The sequence below is a fragment of the Mytilus galloprovincialis genome, chromosome 7 (assembly GCF_965363235.1).
Source record: "Mytilus galloprovincialis chromosome 7, xbMytGall1.hap1.1, whole genome shotgun sequence".
Lineage (NCBI taxonomy): Eukaryota > Metazoa > Mollusca > Bivalvia > Mytilida > Mytilidae > Mytilus > Mytilus galloprovincialis.
The window spans coordinates 43719606-43746539 of NC_134844.1; the positions used below are offsets into that span (position 1 = coordinate 43719606).

A 26934-nucleotide genomic window follows, 5' to 3' on the forward strand; every position below is an offset into this window, starting at 1 on the left:
GAAAAATCTTGAATTTGTGCATTTCTTGTAAATTTTTGATAAAATGAATACAAATTGAATGGAACTGTCCATTTTATTTGTTTAAATGGAACTATTTATCATTCTTTTTAAATAAGATAAGATATGATTGGATACAGGTTGTTTATTAAGGCTTTTCTGAAAGAAGTAGAGAATGAGGTAAACCAGCATGTAGGGGTGGGGACATAAAATGATCTATGTGTCTTTAAGTACTGGGGACATACAAGTATTTATTATAGCCAAGGTTTTCACAATAGCCCAGTATTGCATTAATAATGTCATAAGAATTCTTTATATCTTTATGTCACAGTATAGGGAAAACGGTAGTATTTAATTTTCCCAGCATTAGGTTGGCCTTTTGTGTACCCAAGGCAGGTGAAGGAAGTCAAATTAGGAGCGCTGTGATTGGATGTAAGGGTACAATATATTTTTTATTTATCTATGAATAACTGCAGTGTGTATATTTACAATATAAATTTTAAAACCTATTGAAATATTTTCTAGAGAATTATTCGAAAAGACTTGCAAAATTTCATAAATTTGGTGCAAAATGACGGTGGGCATGGATAACATAAACAAGCTCCGTTGGAAGTTGGTCATGATACTATTTGGCTTTAATTTTTAAAACAGAGTAACAAAGTACTAACACAACATATAACTGTTTTATCCAGGTTTTTATCTTAAAAAGTGGTAAATTTAGAAAATGTTAACATTGTCGCCAATGGCAGAATAAATAGTACCGTTTTCCCTGTAGAATTCACCCATTTCTAAATAAGGAATCGTATCGGAAAATTGTAGAAAATCTTCCGAGTCGTGTCAAATTTTCACAGTCCAGTTCACAATGAAACCCTTCCTATGCTAAAGAGCAGAAACTATCTATTGATTGACACAGATGCATAGTCTGTCATGTATTTACTACATAGAAACTATGTAGTTAAACACTTAAATGAAGATACAGTTGTATTGCAGTGGGAAAACGAAAAGATGAAGTTTACAGAAGACTGGTCGATGAATATGAAAAAAATGAAAACATCCCATTTGAAAATACAAAATATCATAAAAGTTGCTATGAATATTTCAAAAGTAAGCATAACCTATCATCTTCTGTTTTGTCTGTACAAAGACTTTGTACTACATGTACCAATTCTACCGACCAGTCTCTTCTCATATATCAACGAGGGCAATATATCTACAACTCGTTCTGATTTGTCTGTTTGTATATTTTGCAAATGTATAAAGCCTATAAGCAAGTTACACAACTTCATAAGGTATCCTCTGAGTAGCAAACTCAAGCTGTATTGAGTGTTAAAATACATATATCTCCTACAATATATATAAAAAAAGAAGATGTGGTATGATTGCCAATGAGACAACTATCCACACAAGACCAAAATGACACAAACATTAACAACTATAGGTCACCGTACGGCCTTCAACAATGAGCAAAGCCCATACCGCATAGTCTATAAAAAGCCCCGATAAGACAATGTAAAACAATTCAAACGAGAAAACTAACGGCCTTATTTATGTAAAAAAAAGAACGAAAAACAAAGATGTAACACATGCATAAACAAACGACATCCAATGAATTACAGGCTCCTGACTTGGGACAGGCACATACATAAATAATGTGGCGGGGTTAAACATGTTAGCGGGATCCCAACCCTCCCCTAACCTGGGACAGTGGTATAACAGTACAACATAAGAACGAACTATAAAAATTAGTTGAAAAAGGCTTAACTCATCAGATGGACAAAAATACAAGTGGACGTAATGATCTCAGTGATTTACAAAATAACTCATGATAATTTTACTATTAAATCTTTATACCATCGAGCTTGCATCGCTAAATATTTGCTACAAAATTTGAAGTCAGAAAGTAAAGAGCTATTTTATTCTGAACATAAAACAGCTTTTACTAACATTTCGACGATTAAAGATGACGTGCCTGTACACAAGGAAGTATTCTGGTTAACAAATTTAATTACTTGATCAGTTAACTGGGCTTAATTTATGCCCGAGGATCGCCGCCGAGAAAACTACATAACATATTATCAGCTTCAACAAATACTAAAAATACATGTATATGCTCAATTTATAGTTACAATGTACATGTATACAGCCTCAACAAGGTCAAGGTACATCCAATATTGTATACAGCAGCTCTATAATTTTGTCTTATTCTTTTTAACTCTTTTTCATTTAGATTTATCATTACAAATGCACCGTATTTATGGACACACCTTTGATAACTATTAACAAGTTTGACTGATCAACAGATTAGAAAAATTGAAAATGGGGCATACATTCTACATGGCATTATTTTTCTTCTGGGGGTCAAAATTTTATCAAAGACAATGTCGACCTAACTACAGAAACAATAAGAGTTCTCCGTATGACTTTGGTTGGTTAAAAGGCAACATCGGTCCGGTATGATGTTATCAAACTTTCTACAATATTTGATCTGTTCACGCAGGGGGAGGGTTGAGATTGCAAAAACATGTTTAACCCCGCCGCAATTTTGCGCCTGTCCCAAGTCAGGAGCCTCTGGCCTTTCTTATTTTTGTATGATTTTTTGTTTTAATTTCTTGAGTATATTTCGAAGCTTAGTATGACGTCCATTATCATTTCAAACTAGTACATTTTGGTTTAGGGGCCAGCTGAAGAACGCCTCCGGGTTTGGGAATTTCTTGCTGCATCGATGACCCATTGGTGGTCTTCGGCCGTTGCCTGCTTTTTGAACGGGTTAGTGTCTCTTTGACAAATCCCTCATGTCCATTTCCAATTCTTAATTCAATCTGTATATAGTAGATCTTGTGTCCGCTTTGAGCAAAACCTCTGCTGTACTGGTATATGCCCATGCCAAGGAAGTTGTCTTTGTATGGATATTTTGACCGATATGAATTATTAGATTACAAGTTAAAATGAAGCTATAATATTCCGATATCGCAATATTCCGACAACTAAATGGTCCTACATCCCATTGGTCCGACGTTTCGATCATTTAGGTTATACGCTAACGGGATTTTAACATAAGAAAGCCAAATAAAAGGTTCAATATAAGGATAACGTTGTCCTGCGTTTGAAGCGGTGAAACAAGATATAAAAAAAGTATTACGTAGTGCCAAAGTAGCCGAAGGTCATCACTAGCGTAATTAAAAAAAAAGTACAAACTCCTTTGTCAAGTGTTGTTTGATTAATAAGATATCTCAAGATACACGGCGGCCAACTAAAGTAAAATCAAACACAGTTTGACGTACAATGAGTGGTCATTTTTTTTTCCTTGTGATGTTTTATATTAAAATTATTGATATAAATATACTAGTAGCACTTTACTCATTTAAGTAATGTTAGTTAGTACTCTTATCATATATCTGATTTAGTGATGTAAATGAAATTTAGGTATGATCCAGACTCAACATATTGCACTACAATAATAACAAAAAATCCGACCTATGGTTGTCTGATCTTGAAGCGGTTCGTAGGCTTTCAAACTAACAGGAGACCATACGCTTCCTCAATTTTAATGTACAGCTCATCATTGGACTTTCTAAACAATTAAAAATACGTCATATGTTAAATTTCCCCTTGCTTCAAATATTTTGTTTCGGATTATTTATATCAAATTTGCAGATATATGTTTGTAAATACGTGCAATCAAATGATACGGAGGTATTATAAGATTTATATAATACAAGGGCGACTACAGATACAGCTGTGTGACTTAATGGTTGATTTTCAAAGACTCCGAGAGAAAACGTTACGTAACATGCGTTACCGTTAAAATCAACCAAAATCAATTAACACTATGATAGAAATATATTTTCCCAACAGTAATACAGCATTCCTATAAAATTGTTTCATTTTTGCATTTGTTTTGACTCGATTTTTCTACTGGAAGTATCCGTGAATTGAAATTGCACCCATGACCTTTGATCTTGATTTAAAAAAAAATGCACCATAATTTCTTTTGACGACCGGGATATTTAGAAAGTACACATTCTTAGCTTTCCAGTGATATATAATTTAGCCGTGTGTTAGGTAGGTGCATTAAAAATGTAAATTTGGCTCTCATATCACTCGCCTATAAATGCCGCTACAAGGCAGCACTCGTACCCGCAAAGTGGAAAGGGATTAATATAAGTTGCAAAACTTGTTTCCCAATCCACTAAATCTGTTTAAACTAAACTATATTATATGCCACCTGCTTACTATGTTCACTACCTTCAAACTATAGTCTGTAGTCTATAAGTTCCTTTGAATTATTATTCTATAGTATACCTGTTTACTGTTTTCACTCGGCTCTTGATACAGAACAGCGCTTGAACATCTGTTCTTTTGTACATTTTCCTTCTCTGTCGTCTTGACATTCGTAGCCTCTTTTATAAGCGTCTTTGCGTCTTCATTTATATCTTCATTTTCTCTCATTGTGTTTGTAGCATTGTTTTCAAACATCTCTTTGTAAACACAAGGCAAGTACACAGGGTTAATTTCGTAGATGATGTTCCTAAACTCTGCACTGTAGCGGACACCATGACTTCCTACCCAGACAGACATATTCCTATCTGTAAAAATAGTGCCATTTTTTTTAATTTAATATTCTTAAAAATTCTTATATTGGTTCATGTAAAATTATGTGTATATATCCTATAAGCTATATTGCTTTTGGAATAAAGTATTATTGCTAAGTTTGAATGGGGACATATGATTGGAAACCCAAGCCATCCTTAACCCTCGATTAGAACCTACTTTTAAAAATGGCTGAATCCGCCAATGCATTACATTTCAGATGGACGGGAGCTCAGGAAGAAGAACAAGAATAAAAATGTAGTTTATATGAACAATACGAACCCTTCCAACAACTTCGAGTCTATTGTTTGGCACAAACGAGCAGTAAAGTAAAAAGGAACAATCTCCTTGACATTTCCGTACTCAAAGAGTTGAAGGTTAACTTTATTAATTATTGGAATACACAATCCTAAAACGATATATATATGAAGTATAATATATCTTTAACGTGCTAATATTTTTGGACACCGTCTGGAAATTCATTATTTTCTGAATTTCCGTATTTTTTTATTTTCTCCTTTAATGTCTTTTTATAAATCTTAATAGTCTTTATTTAAAAAGGATCTTTGATATATAATGCATACAAAATAATTCCGTATTTTTTTATTTTCGTCTTTAATATCTTTTTATAAAACTTAATAGTCTTTATTTAAAAAGGATCCTTGATGTATAATGCATACAAATTAATTGTCAATCTCGTTACTGTCTTTAACATGTTTTTGTAACGATTTGTCATGTTTTACAAGTTGAAGGAAACTTACTAGTTATCCGACGTGTTTATATGTGAACTTGTAATTGACGATAATAGTAGATGTTAAGATGGAAAATGGTGGGCGTATATTCCAGCTAAAAGGAAAGGGACGCTTTCCCTTTGCTTTGGTGACAATTCGTTCCTTGTTTACGATATATAACTTTATGCCGGTATGAAAGGGTGATTTTTTTCGAGGAAATTATATTGAAAATTATACCAAGGATTTGTATAGCATATAAGCTATACAAACTTTTGATTATACATGTTTACACTTTAACCGTTAAATGGGTCACAATATGTTATTTACAAACAAAATAAAGATAGTATAACAACAATAACAACAACAGTAAATATAGAAATAATGTTGACAGTCGTGTCTGCATAATTGCATGCAGTTGTAATTTAATTTTCTATGGATATGAGTATTGTAGGACTCTGTCCATTTCTATATTTTCAAACTTATTTCGGATCATTAACCAAACATTTTGTTTAATTATAAAGTATTTTAATATTCGATCATATATTCTTCTATTCAAATTGGACTTGATTTCAGAAAGTTTTATCTAAACAAAAAAGGGCATGCCCGTGACCAAACACTACCGTTGACCATGCATGGAGACGCCGTCAACATGTCTTGGGGGAAAAACAGCCGAAACTATTGAGTTCTTCCATTTCATCTTATGATAAAGAATCAGGGATTTTTTTTAGGTATTAAAGTCGTGCAAAACAAGGTGCTTTATGTCTTTCTGTGCGTTGTGTGCATATGTTCTACATGCATGCATTGACTATGATCATTGTCATCCATCCATGCATTTGATGTTCATCGTTTATTTACAAAACTCATTAACGTTTTCATATGATACGATAAAAAAAAACAAAGAATTTATAGGCCTATCATATAGTTTCAAAACTCATATTTGATCACGTTTAGCCGAAACGTATGCCAATGCGGACAGACCACACTAAGCACACGTGTGTCCATCATCTTATTACAGCGACATAAGAAAAGAAAAAGCAAGAATGGTGGCAATAAAAATGATGAATAATCATAGAAAAACAAACAACACTTTGACAAAAATAAAATTGTCTTTCCACCGCTTATAAATAATTTCACGATAGAAAAAAAACCACACAAAAAGGTCATAAAGATAGATCGAAATTAATAAAAGGAGCACAATATCGATATCCAAAAGTAAATAGACGAACTGAATATCAGTCCACTCACTCAAGATGACACACAAAACTCTTAGATAAAACTACATGTAGAATCTAGAATATATAACCAAAAATTACTTTAAAACTATAAAAATAAGACTGCCAAAACACAGAATAAAACAATGCAGAAATAATAAGAAAACTTAAGGCAAAAGAAAAACAACAAATGTTTAACTCTGAATTCGGATCACTTTTCGTGTAAAAGACATTATATTACAAGACAAAGGTGTGGGCAGCTAAAAATAACAAAAGCAGGTTCGGATCCAGCATTTTAAAAAATGCTTCAAAGTAGGCCACGTCGGGGGTGAAAATTGAAAAAAACATCTATGTATCATCCATCCATAGGTCATCATGTCATGTAAAGTGTACCAAAATTGAACCTATTTTGACAGGTTTTTTTTCACCTACGTTTATGTATGATTCCGACAAAAGTTACTATTCTGTGTTTATTTTGTAGAAGTATCACTATGATTATATTGTTCCACCAATTTAATTTTGAATCTATACAGTTCAGTTACTGAATCATAAAAAAAATGGTTTGTACAGACCTCCAAACGTACATGACTTCATAATATAAAGACTAATAAGGAGTACCCAAATTGCATCCATCCTTAATTTCACATTCTTATTTGTTTTATTTCTTTCAATATTTAGAACAATTTGACTAATCTATGCTGACTATTCATTTTTTTAAGAAATGGAGGCTTTTACATATATTCAGACTCTAAAATTTTCGCATCTACTTTTTGCTAAAAAGGTGCAATTTGGGTACTCGTGACGTTTATTCCATATAAGGGGGCGGGCCCCTATCCTCCCGGGGCTCGGCTAAATCCGCCTCTGAAAAGGAGTAAATAATCAACTTGTGATCTTTTATCTCTTGGTTAGACAATTTATTTTTGGAGAAACCTTTTTGAATAACGTTACATGTTATATAGTAATGTTAAATCACTTTTGTTTGTATTATTCTTCAACTTTGTTCCTCATCTTCAAATCTTCGCGGGTTTCAAACATTTTTTGTGACGTCAAGGACGGTGAAGGGTCATATTTATTTGATGTTCACGACAAAAATATTGTTTTTTAACATCTATAAAAATAAGACATTGATTCAGTTTGCATCAAATTTGATTATTTACCAAGGAATAAAAAGAGTATCGCAATTTTCGAATCAAATAATTTATTATCAAGAAACTAATTAGGTCATGAATTATTCATGAGGGTTTAGAAGGAGGCTTTGAGGCAGAACAGGAAGGGTTGCACCATGTCGGACCGGGAGAGCGGTGATGAACAACAAGAACAGCAAGGACAGGGTACATATTGTTTGAAACTATCTTACTTGAATACTACTCCATCTATTTTGGTTCTGCATACCTGCTTTATTTCCAAAATATGCTGACAAAGTTGAAAAAACGTGTTTGACTTCATGACCCGGTCAGTCCAAAATATTTTGACATAAAGCGGGATTGCATTTCGAAGTGTGTGTCCTTGATTAAGGTTCCTTTGTAATTGTCATTAGCTAGAATATGCATTGGTATGTTGTTGGTGTTATGCAGATGGAATATCGTTTATTTCATTGCAAGGTGGTTGTTTGTCAGCTGGTAAAATCAAAATGGCGAGAAAATGACCTGATTTTGGATCAAATTTAGAACACTTGCGAACTATTTAGCATCAATCGGAGACACGAACCTTAGAAACAGGTAAAAATATGTTTTATGAAAAAAGCAAAATAAAGCCAAGCTTGAATACCTCCATTTGTAATTTAGAATAAGTTGAAGTTGTAGGTGTATAAAGATGTTGGCAAAAGATCAAATTTGAAACTAGATTTTTATTTCACATGACTTGAGTGACAATTTCCAAAAATAATACTCTTTATTGCTATATGACATTGACTTATAAATGATCCATCTTCCAAAATCTTTGAACAAAAATAATTTAAGTAGTAATCAGTGTTCTCCCCAGGCCGTTTTAGCCGTGACGCTATATTTTTTCCCTGTGATGCTATAATAATTTCCGCGACGCTATAATTATTTTCAAGATGCTTTTTTTTTACTTGTTTCAATATCGTAAAACCATGTCCTAAATTTTGAACTTTCATCTGATTCCGGATTACGATCATAAAAAATATATCACCTTTAATTGTAATCCCTTCAAGTCGGACAATAGAGGCAATTAAGAGTGATAAAATAGGTGTTAATTGCCCTTTGGTTGATAACTGTTTGGATTTGAATACCCCAAGCTGACACTTGTGACATAACTAATACCATGTGATTTGCAATCGGCAATTTCGACATGGAAAAAATGCAATCACAAAATCATAAAACAATTCGAAATCTACGTTTTATTACAGAATTTCAAAGATTGAAACGATTTTTCTCTTTAAAAAACTTTAAAAAAGAGGTTTGTTCGTTTATTTTTGCAACTTTCCAAATTATATACTTTCTTTCTTATTAGTTTATGTTTAATCCATTTAATGCATTAAAAGCATCATATTTATTCCCAATCTCTTGTAAAACATTGTTTATTTTCGGACTCATTCTCGTGAATTTTTCTTCGACCGCCATTGCACATTGTTGTTTAAACTACGGATCGGAACCGGACCAGATATGACAAAAATCCGCATTTTCACGATAATTACTTCAGATGCACAAATGGCACAGAAAAAAAGTACCAATAAAGAAAACTACGCATTAACAGACTATTTGTTAGATAACTTTGTTAAAAATATACCGTATTTATTCTAATAAACGCTCCGGGGGCGAAGACAATTCCCAAAAGGGGGGCGTCAATTAGAGAAACGAATTTCGTACCTTACTTCATTGACCTTTACCTGAATTTTGTTGAAACAGACTATAGTAACATACACCTTTTTCTTATTGTCTCCATAATCAATAAATAGCGTTTATCGGTAATGTGACCTCATCAAATAATTGTTAAAATTTTGGAATGAACAAGCGTGCAATAACAATAACATTTGATGTATAAATTTATTCAATATTAGTTTAGAAATGCAAACCTGTTTATAACGTTGAACTTTAATAACGTACTGTGTAACTGACAGATCTATTTTTGGAACTTGTACACACTGTGTTGTATTATCGGAGTGGATTAAAACATGGGCATTATTGATTTTTCGTTTCATGTTTCTGAGTCAATGGCTTTGCAATATTGTAATGTGTAAGTTTCAATTTTATTTTTTTAACTACAAAATGGGGGCGTTTATTAGAAGTCAAAAGTTCTGAACGCACGATTTTCGGTAGGGGGGCGTTAATTAGAAGGGGGCTTTAAATAGAATAAATACGGTATATCATTTTGATGTAAGGATTAGAAACAACTGGGACTAATTCATTGAGTACCAATGACTACCATATCATAAAACAAAGACATGATACAAAAAAACTAAAAAAACTGTTTTCATTGTTATATAGTTTAATTGTATTCTCAGTTATGAATTGAACAATATAAACATATAAATATATATAACATAAAGAAATAGAGTATCGCGGCGCCATGACAAATGACATTGAAAAAAATACAGTTAATTTTTTTACGCAAAATGTGATGCTATCCAAAATTTCTGGGGAGAACACTGGTAATATTTCTATTGAACTGATGAAATGACAACATTAGTTAAGGATGATCATAATTATAATACATGTTCACCTATCTTTAGTTGTTTTTATGCCTCAGCCAGATGGAGCTTTAACCCTCTTGCTGCTGGATGTGTCCACACCTGTTGTGTCCAAGGGACACATTTGTCTGTTTTAATTTAAACATGCTTCTAATCATTGATGTACCTCTTTCGAATAAAAGACCTAAGATTAATTAGTGTATTATTTTTCTAAAATGAGTCCCGAAATGTTACCGTCATTAGGTTGTGATGACATTATTGATATATTCTCTAATTTTAGTTAGTTTCAACCAAATGTCACAAAACACGGTTTAGTTTGGGTTGCATCACTTTTATTGTGAACTTTCCATTTCTTTGTAGCAACACTCCAGTAGCGCCTGCATACAGAGTATATATCTCACAATTGATACAATATTCCCGTAATAACATGAACAACACGACGGGTGCCACATGTAGAGCAGGATCTGCTTACCCTACCTGAGATCACCCCCAGTTTGTGGTGGTGTTTGTGTTGGGCCACAATTAAAAATATTTCAGTTTGCCCAATCCCGACCCATGATGACTGGGTGTGGGTAGGTAGGTAGGCAAATTCTTTTTTTTTTTTTTTTTTATCGGAATTTGCATGAAAATATTAAAAGATCTTATAACAGTATATCTTTATTTTCCCGTCAAACCTTTGTAGAGACAACCAAAGGCCATGAATTTAAAACCTCTATAAAAAAATTAGTCTAAATATGATTTGTATCCTGAGATGTTTATAATCCTGACAATTGCTAACTGTGTGAAAGGGCTGGTGGATTTATGAAGTGATTTCAACAGTTCCATCAACACGATGTTTGTGTAAAAAAAATATCAGCTGATTTAATATATAATGATTAAATTTGTTTGCAGTTTTTAAATCCTATTTCTATTAAAATAGATTAAATGTCCTAAAATATTTATATGAATTAATATCTATCATCCTTAGTGTCTTTTTTATGTTTTGAAAAAAAAAATATTTTACATTATCACACAGGTAAACTAATTTGGCTATAAATAGATCAAAGCATGTTCTGTAGAATCTCCAAACTAAAAACGTATTTGTTATAATTTTATTTCTTTAAATAATTAAGTTTAATTTTTGAAAATAATCATTGTTGATAAAATATAATTACAAAAAGTTAACGTTTTCTGAAGACTATTTATTTTTAGGTCATGGTTCTAGAGGCTTCCTCACAAATTTGTATAAAAATCCAATATGGCGTCAATAACATGTTTTTACTTTTGCACATGTGAAAAAAATATTTCTGACAAAAGTCAGATTTCTCTTGTCAAAAAGGATTTATATTTATATTGCAATAAATTATTCAGAAGGAGTTACATTCAGTTAAGATTATATTTCTGATTCTGTGAGCAATTATAGTTTTATCAAATTCTCCCAAACAGCAACGTACTGATCTTGTCTAATGAGACTTGTAAATTTGAACTATTTGAATAAAAGGGCATCTAATTTACATGATAAAGGAAGATTATAGTTAAAGACAACAATTTATCAAGAAATAATTCCTTTTTATTCAGTAAAAGCAAAATCTTCTTGCAAGATTGTAAATTCGCAACTTCCGGATCCATTTCCTGTCAGAATAACATTGAAAATATTCGATTGCACATGGTTTTGAACAAATCTACCTGAATATTCTAATCAGATATTCGATAACACGATGAAATTAACATTGAGCATATAGGTAAGGGTTTGGTAGTACAGACAACTACAGCGTAAAAAAAACTGTGCCACTTCACATGTTTTACTTCTTTACGTTCTTTAAATCAGAAGATAAAAACAGAGAACATCGAATATCGATTAACTGCGTCACTTATACGCTTTCTTTTAATCTTATTCACAGTTACTTTCAAACGCAAAGACGACAAACATTAAGTTTTGTATGATGACGGAGCGGACCCCAAAAAAATCCGAAAAAAAAAAATTCTTCAAAAAACGTTAAAAAAGAATTTGAGTCGGCGGGTTTATTTTGGGTCGGTCGCGTTTGGGCAAACATACAATCTTTTTATTTTGGCCTTGCTTAGTCTTCAGTTTTCTATGTTGTGTCTTGTGCAATGTTGTTTGTCTTTTTTCTTTTTTATAAGCACTGGACGTATTATGGTATATTGTTGTCCGTCGTCAACATGTCGGACATTAACTCAAAAACGCTTACACCAATTTGCATAAAACTTTGATGAATTGTTTATATCTATTGACGTAAGCTCCCTTTCGTTTTTTGTAAATTTTAGATTTTACATAAATTTCGAAATTATGGGGTTTTATTCATTAAAAAAGGGGGGATTTTCCAGTTTTCGGACAATAACTCAAAAATGATGTCCGCAATTCTCATGAAACTTGAGTGAATTTTTTTTATCTATTGATGTAAGCTCCCTTTTGATTTTCATGAATTTCTAATATGACATTGAGAATTAATTGAACTTTATTGTTTATAGTCTGACAACAGTATTGCCCAACAGCACAGTGTATTGCACAACAACAAGAAATCTTTAATTGAATATAAATTCAATTCATACTAGTGATAAAACCAATTTTAAGTTCTTTGACTACATTTATTCAGAAACCTATAATATGTCAAGTATTTAATTACAATCCAAATTCAGACCTGTATCAAGCATGAATGTTGTGTCCAATTTTGCACCAACTGTTCAGGGTTGGACCTCTGTGGGCATATCCAGCTGTGCTCAGCAAAGCAGTTTATTAGCCATGGCGATTTCAGTTTGTTTACGATCTATGATCTATGCGTTTGGCTATCCCTCTGGTATCTTTTGCTTCTCTTTTATGGTTCTAGGGTTATGTCCCTTTATAATGTAGTACATGTATGCAACCAGGGGCATCATCTGTGTCCCATGGATGCATTAATATTCTCCATTTATTTATCAATGAAATATGCCAGTTGACTTAAGGTCAATCAGTAATTCAGTTCAAAGGTCATTGTACAATCAGGTTTAAGTTGATGTAATAATAGATATATAAGCATTTGTTTGGGGAAATGCTCAGATTGAAAGTAATCTAAATGATGGTTTTATACTCAAAATCAAAGCAGCATAGAAAAACGAGAGTTGTCAAAGCTAACAGTTTTAAGAAATTCATTATTTCATTTGATGATATATTCATCTAAATTTGCTGCTTTAATTCATCAAAAATTCCTTAAAAAGATTTGACAATTGTAAATACTTTTCAATGACTTAGACTAATTATGTTCATTCTAGATGTATGTACACTTGTATGCAAATTTGTCTATTACTTATAGTCAAACAAGTCCTGCAAAATTTTGGGTCGCAATTTAAAACATTTGAAATCCTATTTAAAAAGATACTGTCACACAGCGCAAGAAGGTTGTTCAGGCACAGATGTAGGGTAATTTGGAAAAAAATCAGCCAAATATCCAAAAGTGTTCAAAATGAAAGGTATTATAATAAGTTTACCAGTTTGGTCTGACATAAATGTTATTGTTCATGTTAGTCCAATGTGGCATGACTGTCAGAGCCAACCGTGCAATGGCTGTATAGCCAGTCAAGGTCCTTAAAAACTTCCATTTGTTGACTGTCAAACTGAATGTCAGACAGTTTGGCACAGATTGTTAGATTTGTAACAATTTATCAATTTTCAGCAATATAAAAGTAAATTTTCTATTTCATTATAAATTATGATGTTACTAGTATTGTGCACACTTTCTCCAAAATAACAACACTTTTCCCTTTGAGAGTCAAGGGAACATAGATGGAATAAGAACTGAATAAAAGTTTTGAATAAGAACTGAATAAAGTATTGAAGAAGAACTGAATAAAAGTATTGAAGAAGAACTGAATAAAAGTAAATGACTTTATGGATCAGTAACCCTGCCATTAGATTAAGCAAACAAATGTAAAATTGAGAAAGGAAATGGTGAATATGTCAAAGCGACAACCACCCGACCATAGAGCAAACAATGTACATGTAAATAATATTGAAATTGTCATTTTTACTAAAAAAAAATTATTTTGTTTGATTTGCCTTGTGGTGTTGCTTACAAAATGCATAAATGATTTTGTATTATAATATAAATAGAATGACTCAAACCGTGACCTACATTCTTCATCTTCTTTATGATTAACTTATACAGCAACAGGTCCATCCCTTATTTTTTGGGGGAAAATTGTATTGATTTAATAGGCCTGTTACAGTGGCAGAATTCATACAGTCAGGCAAAACAGTAATATTTCAATGCAGAATTCATACAGTCAGGCAAAACAGTAATATTTCAATCCTGGACTATTTGGCCTGTGGCCAAGTTTGATGAGTGGAATATTTCAGTAATAGAAGTCATTAATTAAAAACATTTAAATTAAAGAATTTATCCAGCCAAGTTACATGTATGAGTACACTTTATTATACATGTATTTCGATTTGTGATGATCAATTTTTAAAGAAATTAAGGTGCATTGGTTAGTTAATTCATCATGGTCATGTACAATTCTTAAAAAAACTACTTCAAATGTATCGTCACTTCAAACATATAGTAAAATTAACTTTTTCATAGAGATAACAAGAAGCAGGGATGGGGTAATTGAAAATGTAATGGTAATTAAGTGTAATGCATTACAATTTTCCATGTAATTGAATGTAATGTGTAATTGAGCATTTTTTTAATTACTTGTAATGGTAATTTAATTAATTACAATGAAAAAAGCATGTAATGCTCAATTACTTTAGAATTACATTTTAATTACATGTACTTTTATGGTGTTAATGATCAGGATTTATGTTTAATAATATAAATTGTAAAATTATATTTATTTTTCAAATATTGATATCACATACTTTCTGTAATTTATTTTAAAGTTTTTATATTTCTTATTTGACCAACAGATTTTTTTCCTGAATAGTTTTATGATTTGAAAAAATACATATGTTTTTAAGAAAGATCTTTAACTAAATAGATTGAAAAGTAGTAAATCACCATGTTAAACAAAAACAAAAAAATGTGTGAAAAATCTTAATGAGAGTTCAGTTTGAATTTAAATTTACTGCACACAATCATTTTGTCAAATTAGTATACACAAAAGGATTATAGAGATAAAAATTAACAGCTGTAAAAACAAATAGCAACTAATCAAATTAAAATGTCCAGGGCAATGCCACTATAACTATATATTTTATCTAATTAGCAAATTATTGCTAAGATATAGACATTATATACATTGTTTGTACTAAAACTTATTTTCAATGTTGTGACAAGCATATCTTTTAATAATTATTAAGTGATTTTTTTTTTTTTTATTCATGCGATGCTTTATTTAAATTACTTCTCTTCTGAGATGTCAAAATACCCCTTAATGTATTGGCAAGTTAATAGGAACTAATTTCCTCTTCTATCAACACATCTACTGATTATGGAAGTATAATACCTCCATGTTCTAATCAAGCGATATATGTCACATAAGTTCCTATAGAAATACTTTTGAGAATGGCTGTCAAAGTGTACAGACCAGAGAGATGCAGACTAAATGACAAAACATTAAAATTACTCATGGTTATCAAATGCAACGCTTAAACTATGTTTATATGAATATTTTACACATACATTATACATACATGTATAATATTGGTTATCAAATATTATGATGAAATGTAATGTGTAATTTAATTAATTACTTTAGTAAAGTAATTGTAATTTAATTAATTACATTCCAAAAACTGTGTAATGTGTAATTAGTGTAATTGACCATTTTTGCAATGTAATGTGTAATTTGATTAATTACATTCCAATGTAATTGACCCCAAGTCTGACAAGAAGAATGTTAGGGTCAATCAATACCTTACATTTTCTTTATGAAGACACCATGACCACCCTTGTATTGATTTTTTACCTCATATTTAATACATCTTTCTAATGTTTTATTATGTAATTTATATTGTAAGCCATTAAACTTATGAAAATCAATAAATATTACACAGATTAATTCTGCTAAACATTAAACACTTATTATATTTTATTATTATTATATATTGCATCCGAAAGGAACCGCCTTGCTACACGCGCCGATCTACAGGCCACCAGCATATACATGGACCAAGGAATATTCCATACTTGTGACGAAAAAACAACTGAACCAAGATGACTTACTTACATGAACACTATATCACTTTTTATTGAAAATACTACATGTACTATGAAGGCGAAATCTGTATTGTAACCTTCCATGGGGTGGCCAGGCCAAAAAATATCTAGTACTTGAAATTCAATAATATTAATTTATTGGATAAACTGATAAACTATTTTACAATTTTATACCCCTGCCACGCTGGAGGGTGCATTAAGTGTTACCCTTGTCAGTTTATGTACGTACATCCCAAAAACTGGGAGGCAGGAGTCACAGGAAGTAGGAATCCTAGAACTGTTACAAGAAGTGTAGTAGATACAATAACCAGTGAGGCAAACTGATGCCCCAGCACTCCTCTGAAGTAACTGTATAATGTATATTTTATTACTGAAAAAATATGTTTTAATTCAATTTTGATTGTCAGATTGGGAAATATTTCATTATTGGACAACAAAATTTATTTTCTGTCTTATTGAATCACTTGTTTATTTCAGGCTCTGGTGAGCAGGAGTTGGCAACAAAAACTTTGCAGATTCAGTCAAAGAGATTCTATTTAGATGTCAAACAAAACAGACGTGGAAGATTTATCAAAATAGCAGAAGTTTGTATTTGTTATAGTTTCATCATGTCTTGACCACTAGATTTATATATAACCATGAAACATTTGCAATTGATTTAAGCTGGGAAAATGTAAACTTTTGTTCAAATAATTAACTTTTATTCAAATAATTGCCTCTTTTCTGTAATAAAAAACAAAGCAGCACTGCCTATAGTCCACTAGTCTATATACATTTGTACTTTCTTTCTTTGCAAGAATTTTGTTGATTTTTTTATATATTTCAAAATGAATTTGCTCCCTCCTGGAATCTTAAATTAAACAATTTTTGTTGACATCCAATTGATTAATTTCCTATAACTTACAACTAGTCAATCAACATTTGTTACATTATTTTCATTAAAAACAGATGTACAATATGTGCATGTGTCAATGAGAGAGCACCTGAACAAAACCCACTTTAAATCTAAAGGTCAAGACAACATACAACATAAGACTTACATTTTGTATGTAGACCTATAGACTAGTATATATGTAAATGAGACATCAGTTTACCAATGTAAGGTCTTCGACATTAGACTAATGTAACCCAATAGTATACATGTCAATGAGAAATTAGTTTACCAATACAATAGTCAATACAAAAACCTAAAGGTCAAGACTTCATACCAACACAAGACCTGTTGGAAATCGTCAATACACTGGACTAAATTTTTGTATTGGATTTGCATTGCAATCATGTCATACACTCTTGACAATATATAATTCTGATCTGTAATATCTGGTAAAATGCAGGTTTTAGTGTAAACAAATAATTCTGTAAGGTTCCTCCCAAACAGGGGATAAAAAAAACCTGAAAAATTGACTCCTGGGAATCGATACATGAAATGACTGTGCATAATCAATCAAAATACACACTGGCGTCAACATCACATGTACATGTACCTATGTTGTAAATTAGTCAGAACATAATATCACAACGAAAAATTATGATTGTCAGTATGTAAACATTGAAAATATCAATGATATAAATATGAATAATCTAAAGATGATAACAATAGAAATGATTTGTTTCAGGTGGGCGCAGGAGGGAAGAAAAGTCGCCTCCTGTTGGCAATGTCTACCGCCGCAGAATTCAGGGATTATCTTACAGATTTTAGTGAACATTACGCATCACTTGGTAACTTGTTAACTTTTTTCCCCCACCTCTTTGAATGTTGTTTTTTTTTACACTGGAGTGTAGACTTCCAAAAATTATTTAAATTGTTTTTACATTACAATCAAAGAGTTATTCCCCTTAATTTTTATACGACCCCCAAAAAAAAATTGGGATCGTATAATGGTATGATGTCGTCGTCCGAAGACACATTGGTTTCCGGATAATAACTTTAGTTTAAGTGAATAGATCTTCTTGAAATTTTTTCAGAAGGTTCAATACCACAAAAGGAAGGTTGGGATTGATTTTGGGGATGATGGTCCCAACCGGTTAGGAATTGGGGGCCCAAAACAAGCATTTTTCTAGTTTCAGGATAATAACTTGTGTAGAAGTATTTCAGTTGCTCTGAAATCATACTACAATGTTTAAAACCACAAGTAGAAGGTTTATATTCATTTTAGGGATTATGGGGCCAAAGTTTAGGAATTAAGGGCCGAAAAGGGTCAAAACAAGCATTTTTCTAGTTTCAAGACAATAACTTATGTGTAATTGTATAGATCTCTCTGAAATTGTACCACAATGTACCATATAACAAAGGGGAGGCTGGGATTCAGTTTTGGATTAATTGCCCAAAATATGTTGGAATTAGGGGCTAAAAAAAGGGCCAAAAAGAAGCATGTTTCTAGTTCCCAAACATTTTTATTTGTCCCATTTTTATGAAAATGAAAGTATTATCTGAAAAAAATCTTTGCATTTTATTACAAATATTGAAAAACAAAATAACTGTCATTTCAATTTAAATTTTGGTTCTGGCATTACAGATAAGATTTTTTTGCAAGTGATCTTTGAAAACTAAATATAATTATATTTGGCCTAGAAATTATCAGGTAATGATGATGAAATTTTTTTTTGTAATTCTTCATTTAATACAAATACATATTACTTACAGCTCTTGTATATATATATATATCATAGTCTTCTTTACGCCCGGTTGTTTGGGAACACTGAAATTACTACATTGTAGGTCCTCCTAACCCAGATAATTTACCTGAAGACGGTAAACTGAAAAGTGAAACCATGATTAAAGACAATAGACGTTACTACCTTGACCTCAAGGAAAATCAGCGAGGGAGATTCTTGAGGGTAAGTGGCTAGGCTACCAGCATAGGGGTAATAGTACTTGAAATTTTCATTAAAAAAAAAATAATTCACAGGTCCATGTCACATGCAAGCCAGTGAAAGTCATTTTTACCTTTTTAAGATTGCTGAATAGCAGGTTTTTAACATGTTAGGAAATTTCAATTTATTTCAGATTTTACAGTAATTCAGAATTGAGACTTTCCTCTCCCGTGTTTGTTTATCACATTGTCATTACAGAATCTAGTTGTGTTCTGAAAAGTTTGATGCTGCAAAAACTAATCCACAAATATTCAATTTTCAGCAAATATAATAAAAGGATGGATTTATTGACAAATTTTAGTAGCCTTTCTTACCATGCAAGGACTGTATTATTACATTTATTACTGTATCTTCCTGAAATCTAGCTTGCCATTCTTTCAGAGGTTAGCAGTTTTGACATTGACTCAAAATTTACACATGTTCCCTCAATGTAATGCAATTTATTGTTATGTTCTCTTAGATTTTATGTTGCAGTTTGAAAATTTATATTGTCGACAAATGGCAATTTCTAAGGGTGGTTTTCTCTCTTTGAATGATGTAAGGATTTTACAGTTCAGGTGCAGGGAATGAAAATTAATATACCCCTGCTTTATCAAGCGACACCCATTGGTATAGAGTGATGTGGGTGTTTGTCCTTCCATCCCCTTTTGTACCATCTACTGCTCCTGAACACCTTGAGATAATATATATAACTTTCACAGTATCAACATACAAGATGTACTTAAGCACCTTCCTTTTCGTTTTTTCATCCAAATGATTGTTATGAGCTAACTGTGACAGGATATTGATGAACTTTCTCATATCAGCATATTGCAGTACACATTTGAATCAGCTTTTCCCTAACCCCTTTCAATAATTAATGAAAATCTCTCTGGGAAGGTTATATTTTGACAATTTGCATTAAATGGTACGTCATTATCATGTATATTCATTTGTAAGTTAGATGAAAGAAGCAGTAAAATGTAAGTATAAATATACATGTTATATCATCTGATTTTTCATGCAAATAATTTTTGCAAATGAAATGTTAATTTGTTATTATGAGATTTGTTTGCCATGAATAGGTAGCACAGACTCGTCCGCGAGGTGGACCTCGCTCACAAATAGCCATTCCTGCACAAGGAATGATTGAGTTTCGAGATGCTTTAACAGATTTGTTAGATGAGTTTGGTACGGACGACCACGGTGAGTCAGATGGTACATATTGTTTTATTTGTTGTTTGATACGCTTTTATTCCTGCTCATCAGTTAGCATTTGTATTTTATATCTTTATTGTAAGGGTGGGCCAAAAAATATATATCTTGTTGTGGATTCATTTATTTTCATGGGAACCAATGTTTTTTTTTTTATTGGGGAAACATATTTGTGGATATTTAATTTTGTGAATATGGCTTATCTGCATTATACTGTATAGGAAATTTGTATTTTGTTGAACTTTTTAATTTGCTGTTTACCTATATTTACAAAAATTAGTACCTTACAAATAATAATGAATCCACTATATTCATCAGTAATTATTGATAAAAAAAATATATTTTGTAAAAACTGGTTATGAAATGTGAATGCAAATGGTACTAGACACTGCTTCTTGCTCAAAATTTTGCTTGAAATGATGATTTTCCACTTCCCTTTTCATATGACCCACATTTTCTTCTCATGCTGCATTCTTTGATTCTATCTATTATTACGGAATTTACCTAAATGCCAAAAAGAAAAAGTCATTGGTATATTTGTATTAAATGAGGGCTATTCCAGAAAAAAATGTATGGGGGGGGGGGGGGGGTTGGGGGGTTGGAAGGCACATTATATTAATATTACATGGGTGATGGGTATCAGAGCAACTTTTCACACTATAATGCACTATAAGTCTCAATTACAATTGTCTGGGTGGCGGGTGCTGTAAAAAGTGCCTTCCAACCCCCCCCCCCCCCCCCCCCCCCCCCATACATTTTTTTCTGGAATAGCCCTGATTAAAAAGTGTCCATTCAATTTGAGAATTTTCATTAAAAGGTCCAGGGTACATGTATATTTATAAGATAGGAGTAAACTTTGTATGGTTATTGCTTTAATGTACATTAGTTTGCTATCCAATATATATATAGCTTCGAAGCGAAAGTTTGTTTGTAAATTTTGGTAGAGCTCCCGGTAAATATTTGCTGATCTATGATAATGTTATACATGAAATAGGTACAGACATATCACTTTGAGATCGTTTGACTTAGCCTTAATAAGTTTCACAATTCTATAGTTCTCAATACTGAAACCTAACTCTATGAAGCAACATTAATGAATATATATACATATGTCAGTTTTATCCTTGTATTGATATATATTGACATAGTCATTTGACTCTAAAATATACTGGTATAAAACTTTAAATATCAAGTAATATCAAGTTTTTTCTCCAAAACATTTGTATACTGTGAATCTAAAATTTTTGCTAATCGGCTAAAAAAGGCCAAAATGTCCCCCACACAAGTTATTCGTACAAATAAACCATATTTAAGTAAAGGTGCGATTGTTCGATGCAGAAATTAAACATGTTAAACCCCCCAGGTTAAAAGTTATTCATTGAATTTTACACAAATTAACAACCTGTTAAAATTCCCATGAACGTTTACAGTTATCTTATTAATTAAGTAAAACTAGATTTCCAGTTTTGTTAAAAGACGCCTATATTCTCTGATACTTATATGGAGGTACATGTCATTCTTATTAACAACATGTTACAGCAAATTTGTCTGGAGCTCTGCCTACATGGAACATCCTATTATATTGGTATTGTTTTTTCTATCTAAATGCATAACTGTAGAATAAGGAAAGGAACTAAGTCTTCATTTAATTTCTAGTGTCAGAATAAGTACATAGTACTTATAAGACAAAGTTACTATAATTTAGCTTGACATGAAGTTACACTTTAAATATATCAATTTGACAGATCTTATCACTTGAAAATATTGTCTTTGTAGAAGGACAGAGTGAATTACCAGAAAGCAAGTACCTGAGGGTTGAAAACAAAGTCTTCTATTTTGATGTCGGCTCTAACAGACGTGGGGTTTACCTGAGAGTATCAGAGGTATGTTTTATAACTTTGTATGGCCTTGATCAAACTTTTGTAATGAAACTTTGCAAAGAATATAGAAACACAGCTATCTATATGTAATAAACATCCTTGAAGGCAGGCATCACAGACCACCAACATTCTTGCATGATTACATTCAGTATTAACCACTTGTATATGGTCCTTGACAAGGTTGTCATTAATGGCTGTCTGATTGCCCATCGTTCAAGTAAAAGCTGAAGTGTGCTTTCTGATAAGCAGGTAAACACTTAAAACACTCAAAATTATCATCACAATTAGCGCTAACAATATCGGCTACGGTAATTTTCATTTTAGTATTTTTCTGGTTTCTGCCAATCAGAGTTTAGTTTTGGTACACATTCTTTAATTGCAGGTAAATCATTATTTCCATTATCTCTTGAACAGACTAATATGGAACTTTACTTTATATTTGTTTGATCTATATCTTATGAAGATTTATAAGTTGAATGTTTTAATGATAATGATTAAAAAATTATATTCTTTTCAGGTACGATCTAATTATCGCACTGCTGTCACCATTCCAGAGAGGTCTTGGGGCAGGTTTCGTGACATGTTGTCAGAATTCGTTGAAGGTTCCACTCAGACAGGAACTGTAGCTGAGGCTCCAAAAGACGTGAAAGAGACGAAATAAAGATGGCTACCTATCTGACAGAGGAAATGTGCAACGTCGAGGGTCTGGTCCATATGTTTTGTAAAAAGTGCACTTGGTGTTGCGTTATGTGAAATTTTATCAGTAATTGATTGTCCTTGAGGAGAATTTTTAGCTGTTTTTTGATTGATTATAGTTGTAAGGATTAATGGTGTGTTTTTCATTTATGGTCAGAATCACAAGAAATGTTGTCTCTATTCATTCTATTACCCTTATTGACATTTTTTGTGGGATTTTAAAATTTCTATGAAAATTAAAATTCCCTAGCACAGTATTTTTACGAGGCACATTTCCTTTGCCATGTTGACAAAGCAAAAGACATTTGACAACGCTAATGTCTAATGGCATAGGGAAAGATCGTATACTTGTGGAAAGTTTCTTACTGAATGTACTGTAGTTTGTATAATGGTGTAGGTTCAAGGTTTTAAGCTACTCTGGATAAAGGCAAATATGATATGATTGTGTGTTAATGTACTTGTACTGTTAGATGAATTTATAATAGATAAAAGAAAATGAACAGTTGCATAAAATGACGAGCTGTCCAGGACTGACTGGATATGGTTCATTTGTCTCCGTGTTATACAAAGTTGGACATGCAGCTGGTTCCGTTATCGTTCACACATTTACATCATCCTTGCCGTTAGTGACCGTTACGCACAGAGATTGGAATTTACGACTGAAATAAACTGTGATAATTTATATCTGACATTAACAATATATCATTGTAAAAATTTATTCTCGAAAAAATTATATTTCATACTGTTAAATTAATGTTGAATAATTTTTTTCTGAGTGTTGAAATATCTTAATTACAGCATTACTGTACATACATAGCCTCCATTTATATTTGCCTTTTGTGGTGTTAGGGAGTAATTTCGTTAAACATTGTTTATTTAGTTGCATTTCATCAAACATCAAAAACAAAATATCAATCAAACAATTCATAACTAAATAAAGTTTTGCAGGACTAACAGACATCTTGTGTATGGTAAAGATAAGGCAGGTGATATTTTGAAGGTGAATAATGCCAAAATAGTTCTATGTACAATGCTGTAGTTTCAGGAAAATTTACTTATTCAAATATTATGTTTCATATAATGTTTAACTTTTTTTTCACTTTGTCACCATAGGAATAAAAAATAATTAGTTTATTCTAATATCAATTAGATTGAAATGTCTTAAACATTTTCTATAAAGTAACAAATTTTTGTAAAATTAGTTTGGTCATTTCAAAGACAAAAGGAAAAACATCCATAAAAAAATAGACTTAAACAACCTTTGTGTTGTGTATGACAAAGTGTAAAAAAGTGTACATTATGTTATTATTATAAGGCCAATCAGTATAAGGAAAAGTGTTATAATTTATATACCTTCAACTGTGATAGAATTGTACAAAGTTGTTGTCAGATTCTTTATTTAACCTTGTTTATGTTGACCTTGGGAGCATGCTTCGATAAAGGACATTGTGAAATAAATGCTTCATTTTCCCGAACTAATTTAAAATCTTGTGGAAAATCTATTGGCATTTTTGTGATGGAAGTTCTCTCTTTGTAATTGTATGCTTTCAAAGTTATCATAAACGAGTCAATTCTTGACCTAATATCTTGTTAAAGTTTTTTGTTATATATCTCAAATTATTGTTTTTAAAAAAAAGTTTATTTTACATAATACATGATACATCAATACTTATTTTTATAAGTAATACTGCATTTTCTGATGGAAAAAAGTTGATAAAAAGTTAATGAATGTTGAATAAAAACAAGACTGTTCCTTTACTCCAACAAAGGAGCACAGAATTGAAACAAACTAAACTTCACTAAAAAGTAGATATAAAAGTGAAATGTTATGTTTTAGAGAGTCTCTTCTTCTACCTTTTTCATAATATATAAAGATCAAAAGTAAAATAGTATATTTTACTCCCTTCCTTATTTAAAATTACTCAAGCTGCTTAAAACCTTGTTAGCTATACTCATATTTTGTTTTGTGTTTTTAAACATTTCTGTTAACTTTGGCCTGAAGTTTGTTTCATAACAGATAAAGCTTTGCAATCATGACCTAATTTTGGTAAAATTTATTTTATATCATGCCATTATCTCAATAAACCTTCAGATATAAGAAATTGGAATGAGAAATTTGATATTTATAGGATAAGTGTTGGTTATCTATACCTGTTTGCAAAGTTTTTTTTCTGTAATGAGGCACCATTTACCTTCAACTGTAGCACACTTTGAAAATTGAAACCTAAAATTTTTTTGTAGTACAAGTTAGAATTTGTATTTTTTTTACCAGAAACATTTCTGGGTTTTTTGGAAGTTTTTCTGTTGGTTATGTTAAATTACTTGTTATTCAACGTAGATTTGTACAGCACACAGAAAAGTAGTCTTGCACACATTTTGCAGTACACTCGTTGAGTCAATAGTTTTGGTTTCAGTTAATTTCTTGTTATTCTGTTTGTTTTTTCTGTTTATAGTTAAACTCTTACCTCATGTTTTATCTTTTTTAAGTTTATTGAAAAATCGGCCATTAATCTGAAATTGTCTTTCCGACTTGTAGTTTTCAGTACTGTGGCTCAGTAACCAAGTGCTGTATGTTCTTGCAAAAACCATGTTTAAGTTGTGTCTATATTTTATCATCTTGTTTTTTCTTCATGTTCAGTTTTTACATACAAATTAATAATGTATTTTTTGAAAATTCGAAACAGACCACTCATAGATTGTAACATGTTAGCATTGTTTTTCTTTTTACCATTAAGTAGTTTATCAAGAACAAAGAAAATAGATTTGAAAAAAAATATTGAAATTGTATATCTAAAGTATGCCTTCAGAAAAAATAAAATATGTTATTTGTTATATAAAATGTGATGGAAATTTTTGTACCCCAGCTATATTCACATAAGCAAGATAAGGTGAAGACATTTAACTATAAGTTTCAGTTCAACAGTAGAAATAATTGGAAAAGTAACAACAGAATTTTAGCAGTGATGTAAAAGATAATACAGAATATTCATGCATTGAGTAATATTTTATTTTGTTTTAAACATGGTGATGACTTTTTCTGAAATTTAAGTTTGTTAAAACATTAAATTTTAAAAAATGTGTTTACGAGATTTTTTGAAACTGAAGATCATGAACGAAACTATTAATTTAACCTTAACCTTATCTTAACTGATTTAATGATATCATTGTTTAAGATTAGTTTGTTGATAATGTTAAAATTGTACATTTCACTTGTAATTTTTCATTCTTATTGTTGTTAGGCCGGGGTACCTTGTTTTAACAATATACATATATATATATTATGGTTTAATTTTATTGGCTATTTGGTTGCTATGTAAACGATAGAAGTGCTATGTTTATTTTTTCATATAACTAGAATTCTAGATATTCAAGGAATTTTTACCCTGCTTAATACAAGACTGATATTTTTTCCTTTGAAAATATGTTCAAATTTTAAAAGCATTGACACAGATAAATATTAAATCTTTTTTTTAATTTTGATCCTTTAGAGTATGTTGGTTGGCTACTTGTTAAATTGAAAGTTGATTTTGTGATTGAAAAAAAAATAATAGACATGAAGAAGGGTAAGAATTTCTTGGATAACTGGATATTTTAGTTTTATATGCACAGGGAGGCTTGGTATAGAACAAGCAAGGAGGACTCTATTGGAAATTAACTCTAATTGACAGGATTAGTCAATTTGAGAGGTATATCACCAGGTTGAAAGGTCAAACTGATGATATTATTATTTTATTATTATGATGTTTTACAACCTTTTGTTAAATTTTTGTTATTGAAAAGATATATTTATATTTAATAACGGTTATAATAATTTTGGGCAACTGCAATTTTATCAAACCTTGAAAATTATAAAGCAAATTTTAACATTGATATAGATACGGTGTAGTGTTGATGTTTGTCAAAAGAGCTTGGTAGTTTAAAGATGTCAAAATTTGCTTTAGATTTTCACGATGCTGTTATATTCAAGCCACCCTT

General features: G+C 31.3%; 2 protein-coding genes across 6 annotated transcripts in view; one reads left to right on the forward strand and one right to left on the reverse strand.

Moving 5' to 3' along the window:
• LOC143083066 (uncharacterized) overlaps positions 1-7590 on the reverse strand; it is a 37300-nt gene extending 29710 nt beyond the window's left edge. Inside the window, exons 1-2 of one of the 2 annotated variants that reach the window (XM_076259253.1) lie at positions 7503-7590; positions 4300-4583 (exon numbers count right to left, since the gene is read on the reverse strand). In XM_076259253.1, coding sequence (XP_076115368.1) covers positions 4300-4575 — 276 coding nt within the window. In that variant the 5' untranslated portion in view covers positions 4576-4583; positions 7503-7590. Of the gene's footprint in view, positions 1-4299; positions 4584-7459 lie in introns of both variants that reach the window. The other variant, XM_076259254.1, reaches the window with a different exon arrangement.
• A 113-nt stretch (positions 7591-7703) lies between these two features.
• On the forward strand, positions 7704-23683 carry LOC143083070 (transcriptional regulator protein Pur-beta-like). Of its 4 annotated transcripts, none has more exons than XM_076259257.1 (7): positions 7704-7860; positions 16793-16899; positions 17932-18034; positions 19035-19153; positions 20254-20386; positions 22160-22266; positions 22781-23683. In XM_076259257.1, the coding sequence occupies exons 1-7, from the start codon at positions 7812-7814 to the stop codon at positions 22922-22924; spliced, it is 762 nt and encodes a 253-aa protein (XP_076115372.1). In that variant the 5' UTR covers positions 7704-7811; the 3' UTR covers positions 22925-23683. The 4 variants fall into 4 exon arrangements, with proteins under 4 accessions (XP_076115372.1, XP_076115373.1, XP_076115374.1 ...); XM_076259258.1 differs by having other exon boundaries at positions 20254-20374; XM_076259259.1 differs by having other exon boundaries at positions 19050-19153.
• Positions 23684-26934: the final 3251 nt, after the last annotated feature.